Below are 10,617 nucleotides of genomic sequence, written 5' to 3' on the forward strand. Positions count from 1 at the left end.
CAAACCTCATTTTATAAAAGAAAAGATGTAATGTGGAACTACACTCCAGCAATGATGATAAGCAAAGAGATCCTTGCATTTCCATCTCAGCAGTTGCTCAAGTGGCAAATTGCATTGTATCCTGTTACAGCTTTCACAGGGCCACATCCTAAGACATTTCAGTAAAGGGTTTGTGACTTCAGCAAAAGAGTAGGATGGAACTGTACTCTGAGAGAAAAGGACTCTGGGTCTACTAGCAAATTAACTGCTAAGTTAAGAGCTGAGAAAAATCAAGGAACAGTGTGAGGAATTATCTAAGAATGACAGAAAAAAACAACTATTGAACAGCAATTTTCAGTGACTTCTCTTGCTTTCTCCACTAGAGGGATGCAATTAAAATAATTTTATTGAGGCATGGAGATGCAAAAGGCAAATTATGTTTCCTGGAGCAAGGAGACACTGAAAAAATCAAGTAGTAAATAGAGATGTCATTATTTTAAGGCAAGATTTCATTTAATGGGGCCCTAGATTTCCTGGAATAAGAATTCTGTTCCTCTGCTCATGTTTCCAAGTGAACTGCCAGCAGAGAGAGCATTTTGCCCAAATACCATTTCTGCTGGATTTATAAACCTCCACTGAAGATTAAGCCTCATTTCGGAGCATACTGCTGTCATCTGAGGCTGTAAAGATCAATGGTAGTACTGACGCTGACAAAGCTGACCTCAAAGTCCTGAGATTCAACATGGGAAGGGCTGTAAGAATACAGATCACCTGGGGTGACTGTGAAAATTATCCAAGCTGACAGTAAACAAGCGTGTGGGTAAATGGATTTTTACCCTCTCTCTGAAACTTGTTTTACTCTTTGAAATGAAATCGGTCATGAGATCAGATAAAAAGATTGGATACTTTAAACATGCGGATGTTTGGCTCATCAGTTTTAGAGTCTAAAAACTGCTGATCAACAACCGTATTTATGGAATGGAAACTAACCTGGCGTAGCTATAAGTTATGAAACAAGACTATTTATATAATACACAAAAAACCACAGTGACGAAAAACAGATTCTTACTATGACTAAGTCAATCACCAAAGTCCATCTCTTGTATATCCTTGTGAAGCACCCAGCTCCTGGAGATAGCAGTCACAGGTGAGATGAAACTAACTGTACCAATAACAGCCCTATTAGTGTTGCTGAGGTATAGATGAAATAAAACCAGCTCCTACACACACTGCACGTCCTCACGTCTGTAACAACATCCTTTCACAAAGAAGTCAAAGTGGCAGGAATAGGACTTACCATCAACAACACCCTCCTGAAGAGGTCCAGATCCACTGCCTCCGTGAGCAGGTGAATGCTGGTAACATCTGCCCCACCACGGTCAGCTCCTAAAGAAACCCGGCTTGGATCTCCCCCAAAACTAGCGATGTTCTGCTGCACCCACTTCAAAGCGGCCAATTGATCCAAAAGGCCGGCGTTTCCACTCGCCTCAGGAGAACCTGTTGTGGAAAATAAACAAATAGGTTGGAAAAGAAATAAAACTACAAACATTTGAAGTTTTGATTACATGTTAAATTTTTTAGCAGGTCTTGCAGCTGAACCTTGACAAAACTGACACCAGAGCTTAAAAGCCTGAAGTGCTCTCTTCCAAAGTCATCACTATATTAATAGACTCCATTTCAGTTTTTACCACACCAAGAATTTAAAAGAGCTAGTATTTAGTGCTATAGTTATCATATATGCTTACTGATTAAGCCTCCAAAATAATAAGCTATTTTGTACAACTTCCCTATCCAAACAACCAAAATTTTCATATTATAAGCGTGATGCAAGCCAGAGTAAAGGACTCTGTGGTCTCTATCTGCAAAAAATATTCTGCACTCACACTTGGAGTAGGATGCAACTAAGAGTAATTAAACATTATTCTGTTTAATTTTCAGTGCTTTCAAAAACATCTGATCATCTCTTTCTCTAGATACCATTCCACAGGAGCTGTTCATCCAAGCCCCATAAGACAGTGCTAGTTTATTTCATTATAAGACCAGAGCAAGTTAATAAAAATAATAAGAAATGACAGTTCATAGAAAGTTAATATAATTAGTTGTTCTTCAGCTGCATCCTTGGAGATGCCTAATTGTCTGTCCTGATTATGGAAAAACAACACTCCAACTTCTAAGCTTCATTTGGACACCACATGAATTCAGGCTCAATTATCCAGAAATTGAAACTGTAAGATTCTTTTTCTATGTAAGTATCTTGATCTTAAAATGAATTAAAAGCAAATAAAAAAATAATTAGCGTGTTTGCCAAATTTAATTGACTGTTTCCCTGGAGTACACCTAATTGCATCTTTCAGCTTCCTAGATCCATTTTACACCTACCTGTCTGAGTCACACCAGCTTGCATTCCTCTACGCATGTGCAGATATTATTTTATAATTTATAATATATAAATTTATATCCTTTGAAGCTGACCTATGTCTAACTGATACAGATCTGAATTATATGTATTCATAGTTTTGTTCCCAAAAAAAACCAAAAGAAAAATAATTAATCATGTTATCATAATAAGTTATGCTTAATTATCACCGCTGAAAAGACTACTTCCTTTTCAACAACAACCAGTCCTAACCTGATACTTTGATTGATAGGAAATTAAAGCTGAAAGCATCTAATTATGCAGCCCCCAGGCAATCTTAATTTTATATCAACGAAAGCAGAAATTAGTAATTCCTACATAGTCCCTAAGACAGAAATAGAAAATTATTATTCACTGTCTACTTTTTTAATTCACAATGAGCCATTCATTTTTAATGATTTTAAATTCTCCACAGTCAAAACTTGGGGGAAAAAAAACCAAACAAACAACCAAAAATCCCCAGACATCACAGAAAAGTCAGGAATAGAAACACAGCTGAGACTACTTGTTTCTTCCATTGGCAAGACCAAATAGTACACTTTTAAAGTAAGGGTAGACTCAGAAACGAGAGAATCAAAAGGAATAGATGATGGAATAAAAAGCTGCCACTTGGTGGACAAGTAGCCCTGTCTCAGGCAAAGAGCGATTGAAAGCATCCATCCTGTAGTAGATATCCCCATGAATGATATTCCCTCAAGAAATTACTGAGATATCGTAAGACCAATTTCAGCAGCAGAATACAATATAGAAGACAGCAGACTATTGACAGCTTTGCAGGTCTCACAGACACCCACATCACAACAGCCATCGCTATAGGTGACCTTTCAGTAGGACAGCTGCCAAGCTACACTGGTGAAGCAGTAGAGGAGAAAACTTGCTCTGCTTTAGTTTTTTGGGGTCTTTTGGTTTGTTCTGCACACCATGACCAGTTTCCAGGGTTCCCAATTCAGCAATAAATCCACTCTATGCTGTTAAAAATGAAACCTCATTTCAAGGGTTTGCTTTGTACCTCATGAGAACTGCCCAGAGGAAGTGAAATCCATGTAAATGTTTCAGCCACACAATGTACCTCACTACCGGTATACTAAAAAACAAGAGCAAGGAGGGAAATACAACCAGTTCCTTCTGCCCTGGCAAAAACCATGGCCAGGTTGTGAAAGGTACCAAATTGGGGAACAAACACATTCACAGTAGTAAGACAAAGAGAAACATGTCTGCCAGGAATCTTTTTCACTGCTTGAGTGATAGGCCTGGATATAAATCTCATAAGCAAACTTTTTGCAGGAAAAGGTCACATTCCTGGGGACCATGGGAGACTGAAAATAGTGTCCAGAAGGAAGAGAACAATGACAAACATGTGCATTTCTGTTATTACTAAATTGAAGAAGAACAATAGTGCTAAATTTAAGCATGGAAATCAGCCTGGTTTATATGACTTCATGGACTCTTCAAAGAATCAGGCCTAAAAACACGACTGTCTTCTTCCTACTCCTGCCATGCATATAACTGGAAATTCACCTTAACTTTCTGGGTGCAAAGCAAGAGGTGAAGGCACTTTTATGAATGCGCATCACTTTTTGCAACATTAATGGGTGACCACAAATTAAACATCCTGTATACTTAGAAGAATAAGAGCTCCTTCACTGCTTGCAAAAGAAAAAAAAACACCAAACAACAAAAACAAAAAAAGGAAATCTGTTGCTCTCACTACATTTCCTCCCCCAAAATCTTCATTTAATATCTTCATTTCTAATTTTGCAATTTGAAACAAGTCAATGTGAGAGGATTCAGCACTTCACTTAGTTGGAGAATGAAACTGGTATTGCTTACAGGATCATAATTTTTGTTTGTAACTTCACAGCTTCCTAACAGTCCTACTGCTAATGTCCCCACAGTCTAAAGGGTGAGCTCCTGCCCCCTTTGAAATCGATGGCAAAACTTCCAAAGGACCAGAATTTGTCCAAGTCTTTCAGTAAGAATAGAAACACCCCTGGAATATCCAATTCCCTCTGGAGCAACAGGACTTTCTCAAATGCACACTAAGGATTTCCCACAGAGGAAGAGGCCAGGAAACACTGTGCTTTTCCCTGGCTGCAGCTCCACAGTACAGAGAAAGAGAGGGCACCCAAAGACTCCCTACTCATAATGTACCACCTCTATTTGAAGGTTGCAGGGATGCCAATTCGGTACATTCAGCTCATGCACTGTCGTTACGGGACACGTGTGCAGATCTCCATGAAAAACAGGCTGGATCCTGATCCCTAAATTATGGGCCATCATAGAAATACTGCTATATAACACTCAGCCCAGCTAGCAGTTTCCACTTAGGAAGAAACCTAGGTGAGATTCACAGGGCTGAAGGAGGTTGGTGGGTAACGCGTGGGCAGTGCTGCGTAATGGAAGCCTGTGCAGCCTGTATCCACGCTGCTTTTGGCTCTTGCCAAAATGCAGCCACGGTCTCACTTTCATAAGCAGTTGGCAGTGATGAAAACAGTGATTCTTTCCCCAGATACATCTATTACCAACTTCTTATCTAAATGAGTAAGGAGTCTGTAGTGCCAGCTCTCTAGTTATTAAAGAAAAACAGGCTTTGCTGGGAGCGAGCTTTGAACAAAACAGTAAAACAGAGAAGGGAAACAATACCCAATAGCTGCAGCTATAAACCCAAACTAGGTAAAATCCAGCATTACTAGCAGTAAATACTCAAAAGAATCATGAGGCAATGTATGTATGTCTGGTATTTGCAAACATGGCAAATAACCTCCTGAAGTTTATAAAGGTACTAAAATGTCAACAAGAAAAACCAAGGATTGCCACCGGATCGATGGAGCCAGAGGTCCACTTGCAATCACTGGATTTTCTCTTCATGGCTCATTCCCTGAAGATCCCCTGCCCCAGCCAGAACTGAAGTATGGTAGAAAGAAAAGTGTTCTTTACTTGCTTGAATAGGCAAATCTAATAAAAGGCAAAATGAAAAAAAACAACAACTCCAAAGAACAGATGGCACTACCACAAAGGTTTAGGGAGATGTGGATGTGAGTTTTCATGTGTATGTGTCTCTTGGCACAAATTAAAATTCTGTATGTAATGGGAATTTGTATAATTCTTAACAGCATTTAGTATTAGGGGGCAATAGGAGAGCAAAAGCATTCTTTCCATCAGCATATGAGGAAGGGATGCTAGCAGAGAACATGTGAACAAGCACTCAAGTCCAGGACAGTAAAAGGGGCTAACAGAACTCAAATTAAACATGTCATGTCCTTCAGAGGAGAAGTCAGGCTGAATCACTGAGGAACCAACCAACTCTCTTTGTGCTGCCCTTTCCATACTTTCATGCCTTTCTTACCATTAACTTGCAGTTATCCCCGTCTACCTCTTCCCCACTCCAACATGGGCACAATTGAACAATAGGAAAATTTCATGGATGGAACAGCTGGAAGTTGGAAGACATTGAAAACCACATCTACAATGACAGGCCACTGAAATTAGCAGGAATTTTAATGCTTAACCTATTTTCTTGTGTGTCTGCAAAACCCAATATCCACAGTTTCATCTGCAAACAGAGTTCTAGGCAGTGCTTTTGACATAGATGCTTGGGTTTTGTTTGTTCTTATCCCTTTGCCTCCAGCCTCTTCCCTTTCTCTTCAGATCAAGTCCCCATCATTTCTTGGCCATTTTTCCCAAAAAGACAATGAAGGACACAGGTTTCTCAAATTTAAAATTAAATTACCTTTTTTCCCCCCTTTTTTAAAAATTACAAACAGAAGTGTTACAGAATGCAATTTAGCCCATAGCTGTGTTCCAGAAATCCATGACTTACCAGTACTAAGGAAGCCAAAAACACCAACTCGGTAGTGTGCTGTCACGACAATGACATTACTGACGGCAGCTAGGTATGATCCATCTATAGTCGTCTTTCCTGTCTCAGCATTGTAACTCCCTCCATTGTGGAAGAACAGCAGCACTGACATATTTTTGACCTGCCATGACAACAACCAGGTTAATATTCCTGTAGCCAACTGCTTTTGTAGGTCGCTGACAAGAACACAAGCATCTTCCTCAAAAACTGATGGTGTGTCTTAGCTGGTGAAGGGTCTGGAGAACAAGCCTTATAAGGAGCGGCTGAGGGAGCTGGGGTTGTTTAGTTTGGAGAAGAGGAGGCTGAGGGGAGACCTTGTTGCTGTCTACAACTACCTGAAAGGAGAGTGTAGTGAGGTGGGAGTCAGCCTCTTCTTCCATGTAATGAGGGATAGGACAAGAGGAAATGGCCTCAAGTTGTGCCAGGAGAGGTTGAGATTGGATATTAAGAAAAAATTCTGTACTGTAAGGGTTGTCAAGCACTGCAACAGACTGCCCAGGGAGGTGGTGGAGTCACCATCCCTGGAGGTGTTCAAGAAGCGTGTGGATGTGGCACTTCAAGATATGGTTTAGTGGGCATGGTGGTGTTACACTGATGGTTGGACTCGATGATCTTAGAGGTCTCTTCCAACCTTAATGATTCTATGATTCTATGATTTAACATTATCTAAGCCACTCATAGCTCTTTAACAGCGACCATCATGAGGGGATATGTGGCCATCTGTCTGAAATTCTAGGGCTAAATTGTCCACAATGACCATTAAGGAGGACACTAAGTCCAGTATAAAGAAGATTTAATGTGACTATTGTGTACTACCAGCCAACAACTCTACCAGGTTAGCTCAAGGCAGACCCATCCTGCTGACTTGGCCATCGAGTGTGTGGTGGGCTTATCTTTGGTGTACCATGTCTGCTTTACAAAAACACGCAGGAAAAGTTCCAACAAGTGGGAAACAGAGAAAGGAGGAGGCTTGTTGGGTTGCTCCATCTTGACAGGACTAACTCAATATCTGTGCAGGGCTGCTTCCTACTCTTCAGTCTTCAACACCTAAACACCACCTAGCCTAAAAAAATCTCATTTGAAAAAAGCTCCTCCTTTCCCCTTCACCCTCCATGGAGGTTATCCCCTTCCAGATATAGAGGGGTCTCATCACGGGAGACACTCACCTCATGAAACACAGAGGGGATCTGTCCCAGAAGAGTCCAGGAGGACTCCTGTCATGGGAAGGAGCTATGATAGGCTGCTGCCCATGTTAGCACTCCTTGCAGAGCCACCCAATTTTGCTCAGAAACAGAGGTTTTTTTCCCAAAGTAGCACCTAATCTGTGCGGACCCTCTCTGCACATGCAGCAGAGCTGCAGCCAGGTTGCTGCTGCATGAGCAGCAGAAAAGCAGAACTGCCCCAGCAGAGCTCAGCATTTACCAGCAGATTGCAGCTCTGTCAAGATGACACTTGGAAGAAATACCAAGGAAACATATGGAGGGGTTTTGTTTAGTTTTTTTTCCCTTTTTTCTTTTTTTCTTCCTGCTGCAAAAAGCAGAATAACCTGCTCCAGTGCTAAAAAGATTTTTTCAAAGTGTAACCTCAATTTTCATCCCTTCTTGATCCCCACTTTCATCCCCTATCGCCCATTTGGGGACCATCCTGAAGGAGTCTCCTCTCTCCTCTGCTCAGCACCGGGTCATGCACACCCACCCATCCCAATTTCTGCTTTGGCAACTGCTAGTGTTTTTCAAAGAAGGGCTGGTGGCTCCTGCAGCAGCATCAAAGCACATCTTAGGTTTGTTTTTCCCTGCAGCTAGAGGGCATTGGGCTCTGTTGCTGTTAATTTCTGGATAGAGCTTAGCTAAACACAGCACTTCCATCTGCTCTGGCAAAGGATGTCTCCGGCAAAAATGCGACCGGCTGTACAGGAGAAGCAGCAGGAAAGTGATGGTTGCAGCCTCCTGCAAAATTACAGGATAGGAGGCAAAATGCCCTCAGCTGCACTCCTTACTTATCTAGCTGGAGAATCATTTCACAAGCTTCTCATGAACACGACAACGTTACCCAGAAAACCCCAGAAACTGCAAGCACTGAAACAGGCTGCTCGCTCTCAGGAACTTCTGCTCCTGAATAGAAATTGTCTCATTCACAGTGCCTTGTCCCTGGTTCCCATTTCTGCACCGCATGCAGCACAGAGAGAGAGATGGGAGCAAAGAAAAAAAAAAAGAAAAGAATCTGGTTTTAACATGGAAGTTCATATTAAAATGCAACCACATCAAGCCATGTCAACTAAAATGATATTAAACATGATGCTAAGCCTGCTGTGTCCCCTCAGCTCAGCATGGTGAAACTGGAGGTTCCAACCAGGCATTTCCCACATGTCAACAGCCTGCATAGCACCATCACCTCCACCCATAAGTTGTATATTACATTATGCTGAGTGGCTTTACCCAATGCTCTAGTGATGAAAAGCTTAAGAAAAACAAAGATGGGAGATAGAAGTTAAAAACTGCAAAACAAAGCCTGCTGCAACAGATAGGGATCAATTCAGGAGGAAGATTTAGCACCAGGGCTGTGTCTAGTGCCATGAGTCTGGAGGTAGCATTCCCATTTCTAGTCTGCATCGAGCAATGATAGATCGTTCTCCTATGTAAAAGTAAACTATCATGAAAAAATTTGGGGTTTAATCCCAAGGGATTTCAACCTAGGAGCTCATGGACTTGGGTATTTCAGATGAGGGCTGTTTAACATAATTGCTTTCTCACTTCTTGTTAGCTATTTCAACAGCATAGTGCAACTATTTTTGTGATGTAATTGAACCATGCCTCACAATATGAGAGATTTCATATCACTTATCTATCTATATATATTTGGTAGCAAATTATTTTTTTTACTCTACATTAGCTGTTGGATAATTTATTTTTGAATATAAGTGAATTTGCCTTGTTCTCAACCAAATTCAACCAACCATTGCAATTAAATGTGTGAGGCAGGATAAATACAAGACTTTAACTAAAGCCAGTCTCTTCACCCACCACCACGTGGTTCCAGGCTGAGATGCAGCTAGATGCTTTGCTAGTGTGACAGGTGGCAATGGTTACCGGTGGAAAAAAGTCTCTCAGAAGTGCCAGTTTTATTTGGAGGATTATGTGGTACACGTAGCTATGGAGGCAAAATGAGGTGATGTCATTCACCTTCTTCACTGCTTCACACTTAAAGAGTCCTTTGGTGGCAGGCAGCTGTCCCTGCTCCATGCTTTTGTTCAGGGTCAAAATGCTCCTGAATGACCTCTGCATTCACTGCTTTCCAGGAGGTTTTATATTCAGTATTTACTAGTTAATTTAACTTTCCATGGGCTGAAAATATATAACTATAGCTCTCTGTATACGAGTAAAAAATAGACCTTGCCACAAAAAGAAACAGGAAAATGCTATGCCTTTTGCTCCCAGCTACTTCTGCAAAAACAGAAGTTTTGGTTCTCTCTTGGGCTAGACTTACACATGTGAAACTGACTGACTTCACCAGACCTACTTCTACCTTACACCTCTACAAAAACCAGGATGGATTCAGTTCTCAGTACCGCTAAAGAGAAAAGACAAGCCAGTTTAGTCTATCAGATGGTAGAAAATACAATGCTTGCAAATAAGCTATCTTGAAAGAAGCATTTCGGCGAAGATGGCAAACTGCCTGGGACAGTAACCTGATGTTTTCAATAAGCGATGAATGCACTCAAGGCAAAATGACTGGTGTTGCAGGGAGAAAACAGACTGCCCGTCTTTCTGGTGATTAAAAGGACCTGGAAGGAACTGTGTGTGCTGCTGTCAGATAGCTAGACCAGCTCTTGCCAGATATGCAGTATGACAGACTCATAAATTCGTATTATAACCACTGTCACCTTCTGAAAATTGACAGCACTGTGGAAAGAAAAATTCTGTTTCTGTGCTTTGTGCCCATTCTCCAATGGGATTCACATGTTATTCAGCATTCTTATCCCCAGCTCTCCAGGGGTTTGGCCAATCGTCTAAGTCTGGCTTTAACTTGAAGCATTATTTCATATCTGTTTAGAATGAGAAATCCAAGAGCTTTCAAATGCCAGTTTCTCAGATTGTACCACTGGCTTAGTCATCTTTAAAAGGTCTATTTTTGTACTCTGCGAGCTGGGCACAAATCTAGCATTGCTTGCCACCCTCAATCCTCAACAGAGTTCCCATGGGTGCCAACAGGGGAACAGTAAAGATGAAGGTGAAAAAAACCCATCTGCTACTGCTCGACTGGTAAGTGTTGATGTGATGTGTTGTGTTGCGTTATCGTCTCCTGAACAAATGGTCTCATTTCAAGGATATTGCCTTAATTTCTCCTCCTTTGCTGCCACCTTCTT

The 10,617-nt window shown here is 41.2% G+C and overlaps 1 protein-coding gene across 1 annotated transcript; it reads right to left on the reverse strand.

Annotated features, from left to right (window-relative positions):
• Positions 1 to 864: 864 nt before the first annotated feature.
• LOC104541506 (thyroglobulin-like) lies at positions 865 to 6,375 on the reverse strand (the record flags this gene model as incomplete). Its single annotated transcript, XM_010185585.1, has 3 exons — positions 865 to 978; positions 1,277 to 1,476; positions 6,216 to 6,375. Coding segments are annotated over 3 exons (474 nt in total), but the record flags the coding sequence as incomplete, so codon positions are not given.
• Positions 6,376 to 10,617: the final 4,242 nt, after the last annotated feature.

This window comes from Mesitornis unicolor, unplaced genomic scaffold (genome assembly GCF_000695765.1).
Source record: "Mesitornis unicolor isolate BGI_N332 unplaced genomic scaffold, ASM69576v1 scaffold21735, whole genome shotgun sequence".
In the NCBI taxonomy this organism is placed as follows: domain Eukaryota; kingdom Metazoa; phylum Chordata; class Aves; order Mesitornithiformes; family Mesitornithidae; genus Mesitornis; species Mesitornis unicolor.